This window comes from Stomoxys calcitrans, chromosome 1 (genome assembly GCF_963082655.1).
Source record: "Stomoxys calcitrans chromosome 1, idStoCalc2.1, whole genome shotgun sequence".
NCBI lineage: Eukaryota > Metazoa > Arthropoda > Insecta > Diptera > Muscidae > Stomoxys > Stomoxys calcitrans.
In genome coordinates, this window is record NC_081552.1 from 270,687,275 (window position 1) to 270,713,108 (window position 25,834).

General features: G+C 36.8%; 1 protein-coding gene across 5 annotated transcripts in view; it reads right to left on the reverse strand.

Annotated features, from left to right (window-relative positions):
• Nucleotides 1–453: 453 nt before the first annotated feature.
• The window catches only part of LOC106095836 (putative mediator of RNA polymerase II transcription subunit 26), a 109,421-nt gene continuing 84,040 nt past the window's right edge, over nucleotides 454–25,834 (reverse strand). For 4 of the 5 annotated variants that reach the window (XM_013263230.2, XM_013263234.2, XM_013263233.2 and 1 more), the window contains exons 3-6: nucleotides 19,043–19,126; nucleotides 14,770–14,974; nucleotides 6,802–7,946; nucleotides 454–2,348 (exon numbers count right to left, since the gene is read on the reverse strand). In XM_013263230.2, coding sequence (XP_013118684.2) covers nucleotides 855–2,348; nucleotides 6,802–7,946; nucleotides 14,770–14,974; nucleotides 19,043–19,126 — 2,928 coding nt within the window. In that variant the 3' untranslated portion in view covers nucleotides 454–854. The remainder of the gene's footprint in view (nucleotides 2,349–6,801; nucleotides 7,947–14,769; nucleotides 14,975–19,042; nucleotides 19,127–25,834) is intronic. The other variant, XM_059360236.1, reaches the window with a different exon arrangement.

A 25,834-nucleotide genomic window follows, 5' to 3' on the forward strand; every position in this document is an offset into this window, starting at 1 on the left:
GTGCCGTGTGTTTGATTTTCGTTTGTTTTTTTCGCTATGTTGATACTCGTGTATGTCATGTTGAACGCGATTTGGTATATGTACGTCTTCGAATTCGAATGCCTATCATTCATGAAGTTCGATGCGATACTTTTGGTACAAACCTCGTAGACCTGCAACTTCGAAAGTTAGAAGAACAATACAAATTATTCAGCTATAGTTGGTGTTCAGTTAGAAAGTTTCAGTTTGTTCTCATAGGGCTTCTTTTACACGATCAAACATGTCATTTCTGTATTCAAAAGAGTATTCTAATAGAGCGCACCCTAATCAGCATGTATTCTCATAGGTATTGTATTTTTACAATAGACATGTGTCTACGTGTATATCTGTTGAAATAAAAGCTCGATTTAATCGAAAAAGTTGCATATTTATTCCAATATCGATTTGTCATATAAATTTTCTTTTTCGTACGTATCACACGATGTGTACAACTTTCAGAGTTGCTATTTTTGAAATTACATATGACATGTCTGATCGTCTAATGGCAGCTTAAGTTGTCTAAAGATTAGTGAGTTTTGCAAAGGTTTTTTTTGTTATCAAAGCTGTCTTAAGAAGATCTACTCAAAATTATGGAAGAACATGTTCATGTTCTCTATTGCAGTGACACCAATATTATTTATAATGATTCCTATATTATACACATATACATTGAAATACACACATGTATGTAAAAAACGGTATCGCAGTTACTAGGAATGGAAAGAAGAGAAGAGAGGAGAGTGCTGAATAGAGCTTAAATGTAGTGCAGTTGTGATAGGGGTGTAATGCATGCATGACAACACGGCGACCAGTGTCGTGTCGATATCTTAAAGTATTTATAAATTCGTTTCAGTTCTTTGGCGCATTCCAGAAACAATGCTCGAGGAAGTGGAAATGTTCTTGGAAGTATTTCCTGCTGTAGTGGTTGTGCTGGGCAAACATAGAACGCGTTCTCCCTTTCCGGGACCGAAGCCAATGCCCGATGTTGATGAAAACAGAGTAATGGGCCTTATGGTGGCGTGTCTATTGAAGGATGCAGAAGCAGATGTGGGTTGTGGTGGTGGTGCTGTGGTTGGGACCTGATTGCTTGCGGTAGTTCTCATGGACCATTCGTTCTGTTTCAGTAGAAATTGCTTGACGTTATATTCCATTTGAGCAATGTCCACATGCTGATTGGCAGCATGCAGCTCCGGCTGCAACGTTCTCGTCTTATCACTATCACTTGGATAATATTTGTAGTTGACTATATCACATGTCGGCTGTTCTGGTATTATCTGAGAGCACTGCGAACTGGAATCCTGGGGATCGGGTGTGGTGTAGGCCACTGGTAGACCGGAGCGTGAGGTTCGCCTATAATAGGTTTTTGGTGTACTGTAGGAATGGGCATTGGCAGACGAATCTGCGCCACCCTCCGGTGAATCGGGTCTTATCGAGGCAGTATTACTGGCTTGCAGTGAGAATTGTATTGGAATCTCATTGTTTAGTTCAGACTTGGGCGAGAGGGACTCATCGGATGTTTTGATGGTATCGTCCTGACTTGAATTGGCGACTGGCTGGAACTGAGGCGTTGTCTTATAGCCCGAGTCCAAGGACATCTTCTCCACTGACACCGAATCCAGTTGGTCCAGAGTGGAGAACGAGGACGATTGATGGTCGGTGGCTGATGATGCACAGTGGTTAAGCTTTTCTATGTGCTGGTGGTGGTGCTGCTGCTGCTCCCGCTCCATTTGCTGCGTGTTATTCTGAACCCACTCGGCTACTCGACTCAGTTGTTGCCGCCGCAGTATCACCGTCTCCTGAAAGTCTATATTGTCGTTAAGTGAGCTCGATTGGGTGCCAGCGGAATTTTTACAACTATTATCACAAGTCACGGGAGGCAAAGTCACGCCCGTGTTCGTTTCAATTTTCTTGTCTCCTAACAAATTATCAGTCTTTTCTTCTGTAGCAAATAGCAAAAGCTCATCTGGTGCTTGTAGTCGCTTGCCATCCCCAGAGACAGTGGCAGCCATTTCCCCACCTTGGTTACTGCAATTATTGTCGCCATTCGAGTTTGTTAGTCCGGTCTGGGGATCTTCTATTTCGACGGCCTCCTTGGCCGTCTCTATTGCTGTTTCTTGCTGCTGTTGTGGGACATTGCTTAAAGTTGTCTTTGATGTTATGATATCCTTGCCATCGTCGAGCTCTTCATCCAATAGACGTTCCCGTCGCCGGTATATGATGGGCGTGATGGCTTCAATTGACTCGATATTGTCCAATAGGATATTGCTTTGGCCATTTTGTTGGATACGCATTGCACATAGACGCGGTCCACGATTTTTGGGATTTTCAGCCTACAAAGAGAAAGCATGAATATGAAGCATATATGATTTTAAACTGTCAGAAGAAGGGACTAACCACTTCTATATTCTTGAAAGGAGAAAGACATTTTTAGCTTCACCAAAGCCGAGGTATAGTTAACGTTGTCACCCTTATTTGCCAATAAAGAGGCATTCCTATATTAAATAAGCAGAATTGGGCGAGAATAGTATTCTTAAAAACCTACTGCACCGTAAATATAAGCATATTGAAAGTAGTTTCAAAGAAGTAAGTGGAAACTTATTTAAGAGAATTTAAATCTCATTTGTATGCAACTTTTGTTTTGCATATTCCAATAATTGGGATTGTGTCTCCGGAGGAGAAATGATTACAAAAAGCATTAAGCTTAAGATAAAAAATTCATACAATCGGATATTGTCCGGTTGCGGACCGTAGGGTTCCCTACTCCTATTACATTGGCGGAGCCGACTATATAATACCCTATACCTACCCTACAATTATAAATTCGGGCAATATACAAATATATTTATATATGAGAGCTATATCAAAACCTGAACCAACTTTCAAACAGATCGCTTGAAAATTTGTGTTACTACGGCGATATAAGTGCAAATACGGCGTTAGAAATTTATGGGTGCTACCGATCCGATTTTGATGAAATCCGATGAATGAAATCAGTAACAAAACAATCCGTGCCAAATTTTGTGCAGATGGGTTAAAAATTGTGTTTATTACAGCCTTATTAGTGCAAATCGGGCGATACATATACATGGGAGCTAAATCCAAACCTAAACCGATTTTGATGAAATCTTGCAGATATGTTGAAATCAGCAACAAAAACATACATATAGACGGACGAACGGACATGGCTAAATCGAATCAGAAAGTGATTCTGAGTCGATCAGTATACTTATCAATGGGTTTAGCTCTTCTCCTTCTTAGCGTTGCAAACAAATGCACAAACTTTGCAACGCAGTGGTGGTGTAGGGTATAAAAATCAACTAAGCTCAGGTTGGTTAATGTGAGACCCCCGTTTCCTAAAGACTACTAGATTGGGGAATAAATGTTCGTTTTATGGGAGCATGAGTGCTAATCAGGGATATATTCATGGAAGCTGTATCTGAATGTGAAACGATTAAGCCCAAATTTTGCAGATCTTGTAGTCACAATTGCTAGTATTTTTCCATCCCTTTGTCCTCTAAAATTGCTAATTACCAAAATCGCCTGGCAGTTTTGTGATTTGGATTGGTTTTTTTTAAATTTACTAAAATTCAAACCCATTATGGACGTGTCGTGTGAAGGCACGGTCTTTTGATTATGAATGAAAACACATGCGTTGATATAGAACAGCTAGTGTAAAAGGTGTTGAACATGGTGAGAGTCGTACCCACATCGTAAACACCTTTTTTTGCGGTATATTCGATACAAGTATGATCTACTTATGTATGTACTGCCTCGATAAGTCATCTAACACAGGCCGAAACGCTTCCCGCAGAGGTTCGTGTGTTGCGATCTCTAGCTTTCCTTTTCCATTGCAAGAAATGTTCGATCATTAAGTTCACCTCGAAAGAGAAATAAACGAGGAATTCGGAAGTAAATGATCATCACCCTAGCAGGCAAAAAAAAATTGAGTATTCACTTTCATTTGAACACAACATAGTCCAGATTGGACTCGATTGACAAATTCTCGACAATGATTGCTTTGATTGCCTATTAATAGTGACCGACAAAAAAGTGTTTCTGATTCTATATGTATATATATTCTGCTACAATTAATACAATTATGGGGCAAAGTTTCGAGAAACGACAACTTTTTGAAAAAGGAGTTCTTTAGCAAAATTGGGGAAAAAACGCATGAATTCCATATAAGGCAGGACATATGGTCACTTTACGTTTAATGCAATGCTAATTTGGTCATGAACATTCTCATAAAGAACAAGGGCCAAGTTCTTCCATATCAACGGGGACTCCTCTCAGGGATCTCCTAATTTATAGCCGAGTCCGAACGGTATGCCGCAGTGTGTCACCTCTTTGGGGAAATGTTTATAAGCCAGAATTAGGAGGGGATAACCCCCTGAAAATTCATCATCACAGACAAACATGCTAACCTCTGCGTTACGGTGGCGTCCTTTACGTTCTGGGTTTCACTTTCCCCCTAACAATAAACTTCTTTGGTTTTATTTAAGAAACATTCATTCGCGTATGGGTGCTGGGTAAAAGGGAAAGTGAACACAGATAAGAAGATAAGAAAATCTTTTAAGATTCCAGAACGATGCATGTAGCCCTCAACTCGGCACTCTTTCCACCTTTACAGTCTGTTTTTCTAGTTCTGTATCACGTCAATGACAACAAACTCGATAAACATCCGCTTTTCCATTATAAAATCAGCTGATTTTCATAAATTAATTTTTGATGACACCGAAGTTAGCCAACTGGCTGCTAATCAACATGATTTATTAATCCTGCTGTAAGGATTTGGCAGATTCTTTCTTGAATCTTAAAAACAAGCAATAACTGCATTCGGTGCCTGCACCTTAACAGGCATTATCATGCATTTTTTATCCTTTTTTCAGAATATTCAGAAGGTTATTCAACTAACTCTACTAACTCTCTGCTAATCTTTTAGAAGTGTCTAACTAACTGACAATTCTCTCTTTTGAGAATTGTGTATTCCTTTATTGAAGTAGAATTTTTGATAATTAAGAGCGCAAATGTTTAAATCGATAACTGTTTCTAAAAAATGTTACATTAAAATGCGCGTAAAATTGGTATAACATCCATTAAATACGAAATGAAAGTTAATTCGTTATGAAAGCGCTCTCGATCACGTATGCTGTAATTCGGCCCTTGGGTTCGAATCCTGGCGAGAACATCAGAACAAAATTTTGTAGCGGTTGTTGGAAACCCCGTTTTTCGCGATTACTTTTCCTCTGTTTCTTAATGGAACGTTCATGGGCAAACTTGCATTTGCATTTGCACAGAGACCGAAGTGCAAGGACTTTTCAAGCAAGTTTTTTTTTGCTAGTAAAAACGTGTCATGTTCTTTGGATACCCACCACCAAGGACATAATAATCATCCTGTTTTTTTATAACTTCACTACTATAGCCATAGTTATATCTAAATAGGGACTGGTCTCGATCATATTTTATCCAGGTCCCAAGAACTCACATACATATAACAGTTTCAGTGAAATCGGGCAAGAAATTCGCTTTTTATGAGATTAAGATCCAAAATTAGAAGATCGGTCTATATGACAGCTATATCCGTATAGTCTGATCTGATTCATATTTAGGTCGGATGTCGGGAGGCTTAAAACAACTCACTATTTAAAATTTCAACGAAATCGGGTAATAAAAAAAGCTTTTAAGGGCTTCATTCAGGCATATCGGTCTATATGACAGCTATATCTGAATATCGTCCGATCTTTACAATAAATGGGTCAGAGGGCGGGAGGCTTAAAAAACTCACTGATTCACATTTTAGCGAAATCGGGTAATAATTAAAGCTTTTATGGGCGTCAGACACTTAATCGGCATATTGGTTTATATGACAGCTATATCTAAATATAGGGACATCCGACCTGAATATAGCTGTCATATAGGCATGTCGGATGTCGAAACTCACTGTTTCAAATTTCAACTTTTATGGGCTCAGATCCTTAACTGGCACATCGGCCTATATGGCAGCTATATCTAAATATAGTCCGATCTGAACCATATTTGGGTTGGATGTCGGGAGGCCTAAAACTACTCACTATATCAATTTTCAGCGAAATCTGTGATAAATAAAGTTTTTTTGGGTTTCATATAGCGGTCCATATGGCAGCTATATCAAAATTGAATCCGATCTGAACCATATTTGGGTTGTGGCAAATTTAAGCTCAATCTCATTTTTGAGGGTAATCACTCTGATTACAACAGACGGACGGAGAGACGAAGAGACGGTCAGACAAACGGACATCCTTCAATCGTATTAGAATTTTACAACGATCCGAAATATATATACTTTGTAGGGTCGGAAATTGACATTTCGATGTGTTGCAAACGATATGACTAAATGAATATACCCCCTATAAAAAAATAATGTGGTTTAAGTCGTACAATAAATACTACGTTGGTTCATTTCTTAAATAAACACCACATTGGGTATGCAGGCTAAGTCGTCCAATTTAAAATTTGCTTAATTTGATATGAAGAATTTCGATCAAAATCCGTTGGTATTGTAGGAGCCATAGATGCAATCGTTGTGCAAATTTTTGAGAAGATCGTACAAGAAATGAAAGAAAAATGAAAATAATACGTTCCCTTCTATTTACAATAGTTTTACGTTCTCCCCAGTTCCTTAATGGGACATTTGCGGGAAAGCACGGTCTTTACGATTCAATTGAAACTAATGATTGGTGTGTGCTTAACTCTCATTCAAAATTCCCTTCTTCTGACAGAAATTGTCGTGACACTATCACTTACCTTTATGGTTTTGATGAGATTTCTATTGAAGTTCTCAAACATCCGGGCACCTTCGCAACTGCTTGTCTTGCTCCATACACTCGTCACACTGCCCGTCATCGCCGTTTTGACCAGACCATCGATGGAGGCTTTTGATGGCTCCAAAGCGCTCTTAGTGCTGGCGGTAGGCGACTTGATCGGCTCCCTGGTAATCGCTCGTCGTAATTCGCACGAACTTTCAGTTCTTAACTTTGCCTTGACGTGCAAAGAGTCCTCCGCTGAATCCACTGGAATATTTTCACCTAGACTTGGATCCAACAATGGCTTCTCTTCGTCGAGTAGATCATTGTTGCCGTTGATGTCTTCAGCAACTTGTTTGGATTTTTGTAAAATCGACAACTTTGCCTTTTCCTCCAGCAAATTTAGAGCTGTACCCCCGCCGTCCACGAAACGTCGCTGATAGTTGCTGCCGGATTTCATGTTTTCCAGCAGTGTGCTATAGGAGAGCTTTATTGGCGCCGTGGGCGCTATGCCGCCGTTCTTTTGCGTATACGACCTCTCGCATAGTCGATGATGACCCAAGATGGGATTGACCATGAGATCGTCCTTTTTGATAGGTGTAAACAGTTTCTCCATTTCGTTCAGATCCGAGACGGAGCTCTTGGTTTCCGATATCACCGAGTCACTGGACTTGAGTAGATTCTTGGTGTATGGGCTGTTGGTGCGTGATGGCGAATTGAGGTTGCTGTAGCAACGCAGACACAATTGTGCCCCGCTGTCATTTAGGTTATTGCTGCTGGCATTGTTGGTCGTCGACATAAAAGGCGTTTGGGTGGCCACCGAGTAGGAATGCGATACATCGGCCAAAACCGTTAGATCCTTCGAGCACTGGCATGTATCGCAATGCTTGACCTCGCCAGCTTTGAGCTCTTCCTGCAGGAACTTTGCCATGACCACGGGCGAAATCATATCGTTGTCATTGATGGTGACTCCATTGATTTGGCTAGCATTCAATGAATTTGTCGAATTACGCGCTGCACTGGCACTGGCCGTGATGTCACTGTTATTATTAATTGCATCGCTTGTTATGCTATTGTTGTTGTTGTTGTTGTTGTTGGCATTATTTTTGGCCAGATTAAGCGATGACTCCGAATTTAAATTTGCATCTATAAATTGGTAATGACAAAGATGAGTAAAAATAAAATAATATGTGAGTAACCATGTGTTTCCATCAATAGTTTAGGACAATTACAAATTGGAGCATTATTTAAAATACATGGATAAGCAGAAAAAGCAGCAGAAGTATCTCTTTAAGCGGCACAGCACAGGACAGTGGTTTATCCAAAACAATTTACCATTGATTGATTACCAAACGAGATGTTGCCCAAAATGTTGGAAACATTTGCATTAAAGCGAATTACTTGACCAATATAATCTACGAGTAATGTTGATTCTGAATGTCAGAAATAAGCGCATAAACCAAAGGAAGTTCGACAGATTCGGTCGCATTATAAGTATACCAATCGAATTGAAATCACCTCCTGATTCAAACAAGTCATTTCCGATTATCTATCCTGCGGTCCGTCCGTGTGTCCATGTGTTATTGTGAAAAAGGTACAGGTCGCACTAGATGTGAAATTGTAAATTTATGTGGCTTCTTTATATATTAAAGCGCAGCCCAAGCCTTACTGGATGATGTGTGATTGTTGTCACATCATGCCATTGGAAACACAGAGGCAGGCCACCATCATTGCATGTGATTATCGCAGCCATAAAATGGCAGGTAAACAAATATCTTTGTGATTTTTCTGTTCCCAAAGAATTTCAAAACTATCACTACTGTCACATGAACTCACATAGAGCATGCCTTTTGAGTGCGATGTCAACGTATGGCATGATGGTGTTTTCGGCATTGCAACCTATTGCAGCCCGTTTTGTTTAGGTGTAATAGCCTGGTGGTTGTTATAAAAGAGAAAAATATGATATTTAAAAACTACCATTAAAATCGGATCAGATTAGGATAAAGCTCCCAAAGGCTCATCAAAATCCGGTGAAAATTGCATACCTTATATCCCGTAGCAGTTATATCGAAATTTGTTCCGATTTGGACCAAATACTAATTAGTACAAGTCATTGTTCAATTGTGTATAACAAAATATTGGTCTTTTTAGTAGCTATATCTAAAAATAAACCGATCTAACCCATATACGACAAGGATGTCGAAAAGCCTAACATAAGTCACTGTGTCTAATTTCAGTGAAATCGGATTATAAATGCGCCTTTTATGGGGCCAGGACAGGAGATATCGGTCTTCATGGCAGCTATATCCAAATCTGGACCGATTTAAGACAAGTTGCAGAAAAATGTCGAAGAGCCTTACACAAAGCACTGTCCCAAATTTCGGCGAAATCGGATAATAAATGCGCCTTTTATGGGCCCAAGACCTTAAATCGAGAGATCAGTCTATATGGCAGCTGTATTCAAATCTGGACCGATCTGGGCCAAATTGAAGAAGGATGTCGAAGAGCCTTACACAAAGCACTGTCCCAAATTTCGGCGCCATCGGACAATCAATGCGCCTTTCACTGCCCCAAAACCTAAAACCGAGAGATCGGCCTATATGGTCTTAGATTTTTACGCTGATGAAGAATATATATACTTTATAGGGTCGGAAATGGATATTTCGATGTGTTGCAAACGGAATGACAAAATGAATATACCCTTATCCTTCAGTGATGGGTATAAAAAGTTATTTATTTAGCCATAGTCCTGCAGTTACCCCCGCAATATGAGGCGAGTGCCACAATAGGTGCTCAACCGTCTATAACTCATCCCTGCAAATCATGCGTAAGTCTTGACATTGCAAAGGCTTGTAAGGACGCCTATCAGTATTGAGAGCGGCAGCTCCACATGTACACCAAGGTACCTCATATTGGTGAATAGCACCAACTTTATCTTGCGGGTTTTAACGTCAAACCCATTGGCCAATCTTGGCAGCATACTATATGCACTCTGAACGGCCAACCACGAGGATAAAATCGTCATCCTCGTATCCAGCAAATTTTAACCCCTTCCGTTTCAAATGATTTAAAAATCCCACAATTATCCAATAGCCTCAAAAGGGGTACAAAACCGTCCTTGGGGTGATTGAGCTCTTATTACAATATTCCTATTTGAACCCTTTGCTAGTGGAACTCTAATTATCCTGCCCATCAAAATAGTATGAACTCAGTTCGGGAGGAAACCTCAAATTCACCACCATGCATTTGCTATTTGTGATGTGTGGTCCCTGGATATAATCGAAACACTTTTAGAGACAATTTCAGCCCTATTGGAATTAAGCCAGAACTACCTTGGTCTGCACTTGGTAGCTATTTTATCGCTACAATAACCTTGTGAAAAACTATTCAAAACTGCAATCTTGGTGGTTTTGTGGGAAAAGCCTCCGGAGCTAATGGGAATTTTGAATATTTTATAATTTGTTTTTTCTTGGTTGACACTCAAATATTAATAATCTTCTTCTTGCTCTGATTGGATTGGAACCAAATTTTCCCTAAATTTTAAATGTCACGGCGAATCGATTTTTTTGCCCTGTACACAAATGTTGACATATCAAGTTCCCAAAAAGGATGCTTTGATGTAGCAATTCACCTATGCGGCCACCATATAAATACGCCTTGCACACATCATTGATTTATTCCTTGGAAAGAGATACCACCTTTTGACATTCACTTAAAATTAAATAATGCTCCATATTATAAAATGTTTTTTTTTTTTTTTTCAATTTTCTTATTGCGTGCAACTTAAACTAAAAAAAAAAATAAATCGCAAATTGTGTGATGAAATTTACATAAAAACAAATAAATCTGTGCTAAGCGATTAATTGTAAAAATATACATACATTTCTAATGCCAAGAACAACAAAAAAAAACAGAAATACATATTTACAATTGAAATTCAATAAAGCAACCGCAACGCCAATAACAAATGTCCGCTTTCGCCTCAAAAACAATTTTCAAATACAAAAAGGCTTTTGTGTGTGTGTTTGAAGGGAGTGATAATCGCAAACCGCTTAAATGTTGAAAACACTATACCAGATGGCCACTACATAGACAAATTCCATCACCAAGGTACAATATATCAAGGTGTGTGTGTAAACAAACAATGCAAACGAAAATTTACATAAAAAAGAAAAAACCACAAAAATAACACATGCTCACTATGTGTATGTGTTATAGCACATGGACATGGGTCAAGTAATGTAAAGGCTTACGTTGCAAGGGCAAGAAAAGCAAATGGGAAAGGAAAGAAAAGACCTTAAAGTTTTGTCAAATAATTGGTTTTGAAAATTTATGTCGAAATAAAAAATCCTTAAAAATTAATGAAATTCTGCAACTTAAAGGCTAAAAGAAAGAAAATCCAATTTAGAGAAGAAAAATAGTTACTTCTTAGTTTAATGTTTTAATGTCGACTTTTTTAAATAAAATTTATTTTTCGCAGAAAAGGACGAAATTTTTTTCATGTTGGAGAAATCTAAAACATAAAAAAATGGTGTGTCCTATTGCCGACAATTAAAAAAGTGATGGTGTTTACATTTCACGAAAAAAAATTCAATTAAAGAATTAATTGATTCAATAATTTCTACAATTGAATCTAAAATTATTTTCCGTTCAAAGGGTGATTAATAAGGCTAAATCTTATATATAAAAATCAATTTGTGTTTGTTTGTCGGTTTGTTTGTTTTTATGTTTGTTTGTGTGTTCCTTATAGACTCAAAGACGACTGAACCAAAATCCATGAAATTTTCACTTATGGTGCATAATGATCCCGTGGTGAAAATAGGGTACTACGTTTTTTTGATATCTGTAGGGGGGCGGACCCTCCCCCTTGCCCTAATTTTCAGGAACGCCAGATCTGGGTGATGGGTGGTGCGATTTAAACGAAGTTTTGTGCACTCTCTTATAGTACCCTAAAAATAAAAATTTGGCATTCAAATTTTTGATGGGGTACCTAGCGGGGCCGCCGCACGCCAAAACCTACCAAATATATATTTAGACCAATCACGCCAATATGGGACTCAAATGAAAGGCATTTAGGATAAGAAAATGTATCTGATATCCAATTGTCGGACCAAGTGCTAGGGGGACCACCCCAACCCCCAAATCACCCCTAAATCGGACAAATTTACCGACCATGGCAACATGGGACTCAAGTGAAAGGTATTTGCGAGTAGAATACGAATCTGAATATATATCTGATAATTAGTCCAAACAGGACTAATTTACAGACCATGGCAATATGAGGCTTAGATAAAAGGTGTTTGAGTGTAGAATACGAATCTGATATTCAAATGTGGGGTCAAGTGTTTGGCGGGCAGCCCCTACCCAAAAACATCCCCCAAAGAGGACAAATTTACGACCATAGCAATATGGGGCTCAAATGAAAGGTCTTTGGTAGTAAAGCTGGAATCTAATATCAATGTTCGAGAAAAAGTGCCTATGGGGTCACCACACCCCCATAACCTCCCCAAACCGGTCATGTTAGCGACTATGGAAATATTGGGCTCAAATGAAAGATATTTGGGAGTAGACCCCGAATCTGATATCAAAATATGGAACCTACTGCCTAGGGGATGTCCCGCTCCCATAACAACGCCCAAATGGAACGGATTTTCTCACAATGAAAATTTGGGTATTAAAGGGAGTGTATCTCGTTATTGATAGTTTTTAGGGCCCATAGCCCAAACCGGATTTGCTGACTTTTACACTAAGGGGTTAAATGCAAGATATTTGATATTAGAAAACGAATTTGATATCCAATTTTGCGGCCAATGCCCATATGGGTTTCAAATAAATAATATTTGAGAGTAGAGAACGATGCTGATATATTTTCAGGGCTAAGTGTTTGGGGGACCTCCCCACTACCCAAAACACCCCTAAATCGAACATATTTACCGACCATGTCAATGTGGAGCTCAAATAAAGGTATTTGAGAGTAGAACACGAATGTGATATCCAGATGTGGGACCATGTATTTGGAGCACTGCTGCTTTTCAAAACACATTCCAAAGAGTACAAATTTTGGGGTCAAGTATTTGAGGTCGCCTCATCTCATAAACTCCCCTTAAACCTATGACGATATGGGGTTTAAATAAAAGGTATTTAAAGATTCAGACAAAGGCATTAATATTCTTAGTCAAGCGATATACATATACTATTTTCGTATCATGATATTTCACTAAAGGCTCTTTAATTGTCGAAAATACATATTCAAAGGATAATTTTGTTCCATATAATGTAAAAGAAGGCGCAGCAGAGCAGGCCCGGTTCAGCTAATTTCAAATAAAACAAGTAAAAGCTCGTTAAGTTAGGCCAAGCCGCATCGTATATACCCTCCACTATTGATCGCATGGGATAGCGTAATTAGTACGGCCTTTAGAAGTCATAAAAAATACCACGTTCAAATTTTCAGACAAATCGGATATTAACCCTTTGTGGACGAAGAACAAACTGCACGATAAAGTTATGATTTTTTGCATATTCGTTCTTAGAATAGTCCTATGTACTGAGTAAACCAACCAAAATTTAAACAATGTTGCTCCTTCTATGAAAAAAATCATGGGACATATATGTAACCTTTGCAAAACTCGCTCTCAAAATCCGAAATTTAACGCTGATACCGTTGTAATTACGTTGGCTACTGAAATAATAACTATTCCAACAAAAACACTTAGACGTTCTTACTTAGTTACTACTATTCTCTATTAGTTACTACTTGTTTCTGTGTGTTTATGAATTAAAAATTAATATTTTACCCTTACAAATGAATATATACGAAAAAGTGACAAACAGGTTTTATCCTTTTTGGTATAGCTATCATATAAAGCGATCTTGGATCTTGACTTCTTGAGTCAATAGAGCGCGCAATTCTCATCCGAATTGGCTGAATTTTTCATAAGGTGTTTTGTTATGACTTCCAATAACTGTGCTTCGTATGGCACAAATCGGTGCATAACCTGATATAGCTGCCATATAAATCGATCTGGGATCTTGACTTATTGAGCCTCTAGAGGGCGCAGTTCTCATCCGATTTGGCAGAAATTTTGTACAACGGCTTCTCTCATGACCTTCAATATATGTGTCTAATATGGTCTGAATCGATCAATAGCTTGATACAGCTCCCATATAAACCTATCTCCCGATTTTGCTTCTTGAACCCCTACGAGGCGCAATTCTTATCTGAATGAACTAAAATTTTACACAATGACTTCTACAATGTTCTGGATTCATTTACGGTCCGAATTGGACTATAACTTGATATAGTTCCTATAGCCTAACAGTTCTTATTCAATATTATTTGTTTGCTAAAAAGAGATACCGCGCAGAGAACTCGACAAATGCGATCTGGAGGGTATATAAGATTCGGCCCGGCTGAACTTAGCACGCTCTTACTTGTTATAAATGAATCCAACATTAGGGTGGGTCGATGTTAATTTTACACCAGCGATGGACACACTAACACACATCGGCTGACCAATGGGGAAAACCTTCTTAGAATTTGTCGTAGATTACAATTTAATAACCGCCACAAAATTTAAAATTTCAATTTTTTTTTAACTAAATAGAATATGTTTGCATCGATAACCTTGATTGCTTTCATCATTTTCATGATTGAAGCACTTTCAATTAGAAAATTAATTGGTTCAATTAATTTCGTGGTTAAACACATTTTTTTCTGTGCAGTATGCAATCAACACTCCACTTTTCACTCCATTCCGAATACCAATAGTGTTTTTGTTTTATAAAAACAATAGACTACTTAATTATTATCCAGTTTCCGTTTTTATATGGAAATGTGTAAACATGCAAATAATAAAAAGAGTACGTGTGCAAGTGAAGAGCTAATTTGAAAAAAAGCAAATAATATAAAAAATTAATGTAAAAGAAATTGTGGCAAATAAAAAAGTGGCAAAAAGCATGGTCTACTAACACTTACCGAGACCCCGCATTGAGTATACCATGGCAGTTGGCGGGAAAGGACAATGATCACGTGGTGGCGAATCGGTTGCCGGAAGCACTTTGTAGGCAGTTGTTGTTGATACACCCACACCGGTTATACTCCCCTCCGAATCGGAATGGGAATTTGTATCCAGGCGCATGTACGAGGATACTTTTGATTGAATGTCTATAGGAAGCTGCCAATAGAAAATGAAATAAAAACAATTAATCACTACATTGCCAAGTGTTACTGTTTCAATTCTTAGTCGAGTTTGTGACATATGAATTAAAGCCCGAAATCATGTCTTTAATGAGAGAAATACAGCAAATCAAGTATAATTCTTTTTATTAATTAATTTTATAATTCTCATAAAATGGAGAGCCCTGGAAAGCTGATAAAAATTAATTTGAAATGTGATTTCAATCGAAAAGACCCAAATAAAGTCTATAAAACACACTCTTGGACAAAAAATCAAACATGCGATCTGAAGGTCTCATAACTTTGTCTGAAACGCTGAACTTCTCGCTCTGGATCATTTAGATCCACTTTAAGGACGGTGGATGTCCATCCACAATATGGTGATAAGCACCCTGCGATAACAGACCAGAAGGTATTGTTTGGGCAGGATGTAGTTATTCCATCGAACGGGTAGAATCTTTGTCTCCATAGTTGACAGGACCACACTGGCATAACTTACCACAGACAATGAAATAGTCGGCAAGATCGATGAAGTAAACGTTCAACCTATCGCAGATGACACCAATAATGGAGTCAGACGCCATCATATGATATGATATGATATGATATATGATATATGATATATGATATATGATATATGATATATGATATATGATATATGATATATGATATATGATATATGATATATGATATATGATATATGATATATGATATATGATATATGATATATGATATATGATATATGATATATGATATATGATATATGATATATGATATATGATATATGATATATGATATATGATATATGATATATGATATATGATATATGATATATGACATATGATATATGATATATGATATATGATATATGATATATGATATATGATATATGATATATGATATATGATATATGATATATGATATATGATATATGATATATGATATATGATATATGATATATGATATATGATATATGATATATGATATATGATATATGATATATGATATATGATATATGATATATGATATATGATATATGATATATGATATATGATATATGATATATGATATATGATATATGATATATGATATATGATATATGATATATGATATATGATATATGATATATGATATATGATATATGATATATGATATATGATATATGATATATGATATATGATATATGATATATGATATATGATATATGATATATGATATATGATATATGATATATGATATATGATATATGATATATGATATATGATATATGATATATGATATATGATATATGATATATGATATATGATATATGATATATGATATATGATATATGATATATGATATATGATATATGATATATGATATATGATATATGATATATGATATATGATATATGATATATGATATATGATATATGATATATGATATATGATATATGATATATGATATATGATATATGATATATGATATATGATATATGATATATGATATATGATATATGATATATGATATATGATATATGATATATGATATATGATATATGATATATGATATATGATATATGATATATGATATATGATATATGATATATGATATATGATATATGATATATGATATATGATATATGATATATGATATATGATATATGATATATGATATATGATATATGATATATGATATATGATATATGATATATGATATATGATATATGATATATAATATATGATATATGATATATAATATATGATATATGATATATAATATATGATATATGATATATAATATATGATATATGATATATGATATATGATATATGATATATGATATATGATATATGATATATGATATATGATATATGATATATGATATATGATATATGATATATGATATATGATATATGATATATGATATATGATATATGATATATGATATATGATATATGATATATGATATATGATATATGATATATGATATATGATATATGATATATGATATATGATATATGATATATGATATATGATATATGATATATGATATATGATATATGATATATGATATATGATATATGATATATGATATATGATATATGATATATGATATATGATATATGATATATGATATATGATATATGATATATGATATATGATATATGATATATGATATATGATATATGATATATGATATATGATATATGATATATGATATATGATATATGATATATGATATATGATATATGATATATGATATATGATATATGATATATGATATATGATATATGGTATATGATATATGATATATGATATATGATATATGATATATGATATATGATATATGATATATGATATATGATATATGATATATGATATATGATATATGATATATGATATATGATATATGATATATGATATATGATATATGATATATGATATATGATATATGATATATGATATATGATATATGATATATGATATATGATATATGATATATGATATATGATATATGATATATGATATATGGTATATGATATATGATATATGATATATGATATATGATATATGATATATGATATATGATATATGATATATGATATATGATATATGATATATGATATATGATATATGATATATGATATATGATATATGATATATGATATATGATATATGATGCCGAAGATATTACCCCGCCAGTTTCACTTTACGGCTTTTAAACTTCCCATCTCTAATTTCCAAAAACTACTGGCGACCACACACGTAATTCGTGACCCAGAGTTGGCAATGGTCTTTAATAGTTTTGCATGGCTCATCTTGCCGACCGCCTTCCATGGGTTCAGTGCCACGAGGACCGTCCTATCACATGGCCTGGGCTGATTGAAGACACCTCAAATGTGTGCGGTGATGGTATGCAAAGCAGTTGTCGTGCTATGCAGCGTATGAAATCCATGCTGATGCTCGGCGAATGGATATTCCCCAACATGGTTCGCTTGGAGCCCCCGAGCATCTTGGCTACTGGTGAGAGAAGGGAGTTCGGTCTGTACGACTTCCCTTTGCTCAGTTCCTTCGGGATCTCTCTGCCCATCTTCCCGACATTGGATGATATAATAGTGCTCAAAGCCAGATTGAGGACAGTTTTAAGGTACTCGACTGATTTACAGTGTAAATATCGGAGACAAAATTAAGGTCTATTTTGGGTCTATTAAAGTTGCCATAGATCTGTGCCCAATTTTGATCTTTTTTACTTTTTTATTGGAATTGTGTAACGAATCTCAATAATAGCTGCCTCGCTACACCCTTTATAGGATACTAATTTCACCATTTCGGATCTTTATCCATCCCAGTCTTCCCAACCTCGAAAAAATCGTTGAGAAATTTGCCGAAAATTTTAAATATCAAGGCGAACCGAATTTTATTCGTCTTGTTTACAAATCGTGACATATCGAGTTTTCTTGTAAATATGCCTTGGTTGCCACTCTATGATATGAGCTAACGGATTTGCTGAAGTAGCTCATATTTGTTGTAGATAAAAATTAGGTCCTGACATTTCATGTGCTTCACATATGCACCCAGAGGCATTTATGCGCATATGGGTAAGAGTTTGAAGAATTTGATATCTTGATCTCCATATTCTTTCTTCAGGGCTTTCTCCCAAGTCTTATAGCCACAAGTTCTTTTTTATACTTTATTGGGCCCTAGGCCATAAATCGTTTTAGGCCCACTTACATCAAAACCACATATACGATGGACTTGTTTAATATTTCTCTGTCTTAAAAATATGCTTTCTATGAGCTGAAATATCAGAAACGATAGTTCTATACAGCAAACTCGGCATGCACATTAAAATTCAAAGCTTTTGAAAAATCAAGTAACAATACGGTGAAATGAACACGACTGAAAAGTATGAAATAACACAAAATCACATATTTTTTGTAGGGTCGGCAAACGGCCATGGGTTACTTTTTGGGCTGTGCACCCATCACCATCCAATTGTAGAAGCCCACTACAAACATTAATGCCTGCTTACTTCTCACAAAGAAAAAAAACTTCAGAAAATATGTTCTTTTTCTACTTACCGATGAGACTTTTTGCGGCACAAAACTGTCCGGTTTGCATTGCAACAATTGTATGGCCAAGTTGATGTCTGTTTTGTAACGTTCCTAAAAGAGATAACACCAAAAGCGAGATTTTGTTAGTAGAAGATTTATGCACAATGCAATTGCTATTGCAATTGCCGTTGTGGTTGTGGTGATATGCATGGTGTTATTTTCATTTGCAAAAAAAAAAAACACAAATTTCTTTGTTTGCTTGGAAGAGCAATTCAATTTCTAATTCTGTTTACAGATATGATTCCATGTACTTGTTTTGTTGCATTTTCAATTCATCACTTCAGATGCCTACCCAGCATCACTGATTGACCCAAATACTGGGGATGTGTTAAGCCTTTATAAACATTTTCCTCACTCCTAACTACTTTACCTGGGCCTTGGCATAATTCCGTGATGGATTTCTTGCATTTATTTTGAAATTGTTTCATTCGGATTTCCATTTGAAGCACTCGAGTTGAGCGAAACTCTCACTCCATCGTCCTTAATAGGAATATGTCTTGCATTTGATGCTTTTAATGCCCTGGCAAATCCATTTAAGTCAATCCTAAAGAATTTCAGTTTGACTGTCTGTCAAATGCTCCAAAGGAGCAACGCAAATGCCTTGGGTGCGTATGAATGACTAGCCCCGACAAGCGGTGACCACACGTATACGACATGGTGTACAGTTTTCAAATTCGCATCAATCATAAGAGGATGTGCCATTCGACGGTTCATTTCCTTATTCCTCATGAACATGTCACATTACAATTGAGCATGCTTTCCTGCCTCAATACGATTTTGTGCCTTAGTTGTTCACGTTGCTCACCGATGTGAAAAACTGAAAACGGCCCCAATTAAGAAAGTGCAGATAGATTTTCATCGCTTTTGTCAATCAACGTCTCTCAATACGTAATTATTAATGGGAAAATGCTAACAGGGCAGTCTGGCCCAGAATAACGTCAAATAAAGCCAATTAGAAAAATTAATTATGGAATTACGGGCGCACACACAAACAAGTGCCTACCAACGCACCAGCGGAACAAGGAAGCCCATGCTAATCCATTATGAGTTTCCAAACAAAACGAAAAAAAAAGACTTGTTAAATTAATAACGTTTTGTGTTCCCCTCAAATTTTGTTCCTTAAGTTTGACTCATTCGATAAAATGGCCACTTGGGCACGTTTGGGAGTAAAATATAAGAGCAGTGGATTCGATAAGATTGGTAGACAATCCCAAGCGAATAATTTTTTTTGTGGAAAATAAACACTTACAAATCACAGATTTATCCCTTGAGTTGCACATTGGAAAATGTTAACAAATAACATAGAAATTCAAAAACAGAATGCTTTATGCTGTTTATACCCTCCACCATAGAATGGAGGTATACTAATTTCGTCATTCCTTTTGTAACAACTCGAAATATTCGTCGAAGACCCCATAAAGTGTATATATTCTTGATCGTCATGACGTTTTACGCCGTTCTACCCATGCCCGTCCTTCTGTCTGTCGAAAGCACGCTAACTTTCGAAGGAGCAAAGTTAGACAATTCAAACACAATTACTCCTTATTAGTGTAGGTTGATTGGAATTCTAAATGGGCCATATCGGTCCACATAAACTGATCTCGGATCTTGACTTCTTGAGCCACTTAAGCCTATCCGATTTGACTGAAATTTTGCATGAGGTGTTTTAAGTATCGTTCAAATCGGTTCATAACCTGATAAAGATGCCATAGAAACCGATCTGGGATCTTGAGCCTCTAGGGTCACAATTGTTATCCGATTTGCCTGATATTTTGCATTAAGGGTTTTGTTTTGTCTTGCAACAACTACATGGGTTCATAACCTGATATAGCTGATATAGTTCGGGTGTAAAAGGAATTCTCTCTGTAATATATAGTTCGGCCTGCTGACCAATCAATTACAAGCGTTTGCAAGTTTCTGGAGAGTCTAGTATTTGTGATAAACATCCATACATCAGTAATAAGTAAACGAATATCAGCTAAACACACACACACACACACACACACCATGAAAGTACCGATAGAATATCGCCAGACAACTCTCATAAGGACAATGTTCAGATGAGGCGATAGAATTCGATACCCACTGTCTCCAATCTCCCCTGGACACGGTCCAGTAGCTCCCAGGATGGTCTTGAAGCCCCAATCCATATTGGCTAGTTGTATTCCATTTTCGACCTTATGAAAGTGGTATAGATGTTGAGGAGATCATCAAGTGAAGTAGTTCTAACAGCGCTAAAGAAAACCTAAATTCTTGAATTTTTTTCGATATTTTAGCCCATTCATATTTATCGACATTTATTTCGTTGCTAGAGAGAGATGATCGATATGGGTCAGTCATTCGTTTCTGTGACAACAAACAGCGCTCAGAAAAAGCCAGCAAATCCTGGCAGAGTTTATCATCCATAACCCACCTCTTGTCCTCGATCTCTCGAGGACAAGAAAAGTCACACACACACAAGAAAAGTCATGTGGGTACAGTGACATGTATTTTACATATTTACAATTACTTTTATGATCGATAGGTCTAATGATTGTAGAACCCGATCTGATCGAACATATTACATATGTATTCCAACATCCAAAATATTGCATATGTATCAGGCGATGAGTACGACTTTATGAAAAATACATGACGTCTGATAGCACCTGTAGAGATTTGAAAACGACGCATTCACCTGTCTTTCGAATGCACTGTATTTATCGCCGTCACCCATTGGTGAGCATTTTGCATATGGCAAGGGAAAAGAAGCAGTCGACAACATGGCGTTACAAAATTCGGTTCACTCAAATTTTCACTACAGAATTCAACTGTCATCATTTGGATCGTCCACAGCATTGAAGTGGATGCCAACAGTCTACAATAGCTGCCTGAGCATCATCCTTTACGGTCTTTACTATTTTGGTCGTTGCCTTGGAATCGTTTGCTTCGTCTACCACAAATCGGAGAAGAGAGTAAAAGCAACATGCTCGGTTTACAGCTTCAATATGGCCATGCTGTTGATAACAGTGACATTCATGCCAATTGCCGTATATATCCTTTACAACGAAATGGTGTTCCTGCGTCAAAGCCAACTGCTGACATATGTCGGCCACATGCGCTACGGCATTATTCTTTTATGCACACTCGCTACGCAGTTCATGCAGTTGCACTGGCGCCACGCCATTATAGCGAGTGTCAACAAAATGCTGCATTTAAGCCACTTACATCTAGGGAGATCGAATTTTATGAATTGTTGGGTGGCATGGAAAGTAGTGGCCAAGTGCATCACGTTGGGATTGCAATTCCTATTGGTGATATTTTTAATCGGACACGATGACGCTGTCTCCAGGCCCTGGTATTTGACCACACTGATTTACGTCACCTACTGCCAACTGGTACTGCAGATGACTCTCAACATACTGTACTTCGGTCTGATGCTGATGACCCTGATCATGAGGCAATTGAACCAATATTTGATTGATGTTCTTCATCAACTGAGAACATTAGCACATCACAGAGGTGGCTTGCATCGTCAACATGTGGCCAGGCTGCACAATCAGTTATACCATATTATGGTCAACCATTGGACACTGGTGAAAGTAAGCGGATCCTTTGTCGGTTTGTATGGCTGGCAGCTACTGAGCTTTCTAACTTTTGTGATCGAGGAGAGTGTCACCCAAATATTCATCGTATATTTTGTGGCAATGATATTGAGACGCCAACATCCCCCAAATGTCGCCGATGGGGCGGAAGCAAGTGACCGTCCTTGGCTTATTCATCCCATCTCTGTGCTGTACGTGAGCGGTATGCTGTGGGATGTATTTCTGATAATGGGCCTTTTGGACGAGATGCGTTTGGAATTTCTACGCACACGTTTCTGGTTCTGCTCCAGTATTTGGCTGAAAGCACTAACCTCACCCTCCAACCAATGCCTGGAGAATTGCGTAAGTTTGACTCGAACTCTTTGCCCTTTTCGGACTGCTGTAAGTCAGCAGCCAGGGCAACAACGAAAAAAAAAAACAATCATAAATGCTGACGTTGTTCATATGCAATTGAAAATTCATTGATTCGTTTCGTTTGCTTTCTTTCTTCTTCCCCAATGCTTCTGTGTCCTTGGTGGCCATGGGACGATGACGTTTGTGTATCCTTGCAGCTTTCACACTTTAACCTTTATTTGCTCCGTGTTCAGCCTTGGGTGTCCTACTCGGCTTGTGGCCTTTTCACCTTTGACAAGCAAGTGGCTCTCTCGTTGCTGGAGAGAATATTCCTATATGTAATATTGTTGATTCAATTTCATTTGATATCCAATTAAAATAGTATCCGTCCAGTTTTGTTGGCGCTTTGCAACGACGGTACATAAATGTGTGGCTCTATTGTATTTTTATAAATGGGCTTGTATGGCTTAAAATTACGAAATGGAGCAAATAAATATTTTTTATTAACACGTGTATTTTATTTGTTTTGATGCTCACACGTAAACAAAAGCAGGTCAATTAAAAAAAAACACACTAATATATAAAAGTACATATTTCGTTTTAATTTTATCCTATTAACAAGACCGTAACTGCCTTTAGCGCCCTCTGCCCCAATGAGAATTTACTACTTAGAGTTTTGCGGCAACAAAAACATGAACGTGTCTTACAAATGCACCACGAATTTGTTGGTGTGTTTCCAAATGTCTGGGTGCGAGTTTGTGGTTATGGTGATGGTGATGCTGTTCATGTACCTTACATCGAGAGGACCTAACTTTTAATTAAAATTTATGTTCGCTTGGGGGGTAAGAAATTAGCTTAAATCTCTCGCCCTCATTTGAAATACACACGTATTAATAATGCCTAAATTTAATTTACTTCACTGCAATATGGACTTCACACACTCCAGCCTCTCAACGCTTCGACAACCGCAAGCTACTCTTTAGCAGCCTTATGTTTGTGACTGGTTTTGGCAGTTTGCCGTCCTTTGAATTATGGCATGCACGTATGACCAAACAATTGGCCATTAATCAATCAGAACAATGGACTCTAAATGATGCCGTGTGCGTTAGAGCGAATTAAATTATGCCTAAAAGCATGCTCTAATTTCTTAAATTATGCAAAATTGACGAAAACTGCTCTGTGCAATTTCTTCTAAAGGGTAATGCGGGAAGAGGTCGCCTCGGTAAACTAGTTGGTAGCTTGCTAGGATTGCCAATGCGAGGATCGCGGGTGCGATTACGATATACAGATCTCCCGATTTTAGGTCTAGGGACCGTAAAAGGCGGATTTATTACCCGATTTCGCTGATATGATGGTACAATGAGCTGTAAAGGGTGATTTTTAAAAGCTATAGGAAATTTTTTCAAAAAAAAACCAATAAAATTCAGAAAAACGCATGAAATCTTTATTTGAATCGATAGTACGGTCCATATAAATTAATGTTCGAAGATTATTTCATACAAATGTTGATCATGGATGCGCCTCTAATGGTCCATCCGCTATGTCCAGTTTTGGCATACTCTTTTCAACGTTTCGGCCGGTATCTCACGAAGAAATGCTTCAATGGTGTCTTCCAATGCATCAATTGAAGCGGGCTTGTCTGTATAGACATGAGTTTTAATATAGCCCCACAAAATACTCTTGTTTCCAAAATTCAATTTGAGTATTTTGCTTGTTGCACAACCACATTTGGTAATAAAAGTTAATTAAAACTCACAATATAAAAATGTTGACCGAACGATAAGCAATTTTTTTTACAGATGATGTAGCATAAACAGGATAGCGATGGTCTTTCCGCACTAATTTTTTAAGGGCTCTACCATCATTGCAGCCGGATAATGCAAACTCAATAATGCTGAGTTTGTTCACACACCCAAATGCACACATTGAGATAAAGCAATTTTGCGTTCAATGTCGGTCTAGAGGGCAGCGGCATAATGTAATTTAACATGTCAACTATAACAACAAAAACAATCATCATATTCAAATTTTCGCATGGGAATTGTTATTAACAAAATTCTATTTTCCTCCAATCATCATTTAGTCTCTCCTTCTCACTTCGACTCAAACCAACACTCACTCTCATACGTGAATTTCCATTCAAATTTCAAATTAAACGGCCAGCATTTAGCAGTGCATAACTTTCATTACTGCGTGTGTGTGTGTGTGTGCACACATTTACAATCACAAACGTTGCAGTCGTGTTGATCTCGTTTCATTTAAATAATAGATTGTGAAGGCATTATCATACGAACTTCTACACCCTCCAAACATTTCGGAGTGAATTTCTCACTCTCTCCCAGAAAAGTCACTTTTTAGGTCCTTTTGTATGATAGTTTGTAGAGATTTCATGTTTCAAAACAACAAAATACATTACTATCGGAATTTTATCACTCATGTTATGCTTATTAGTTTCTCATAATCTGCTGCTAGTGGTACAAATTTAAAAATAGATTTTTTCTTGTTGTTTTGGACGCTAACTCAAAAATCCCCACCCAAGAGAATGTATGTTTACATGGCCTTCTGTAATGAAGAAAGGCGCGTAGCACAGAGGGATAGCATACGCCTCACAATCGTAAGGTTGGTTGTTCAAATCCCAGTCAGGGAGAATCATTGCAAATAAAATCTTGGACTGTTAATCTCGATTTGAAACAGAAATAAATAAGAAAGAGAAATCAAAATAAAAAACCACAAGGCAAAACTAAATATTTATATTTTATTAATGACGTTGATAGTCGATTTTTTGACTTTTTTTGTCCCTATTTAGTTTCCCATGGGTATATATCGCCATGTAGCACTTTTG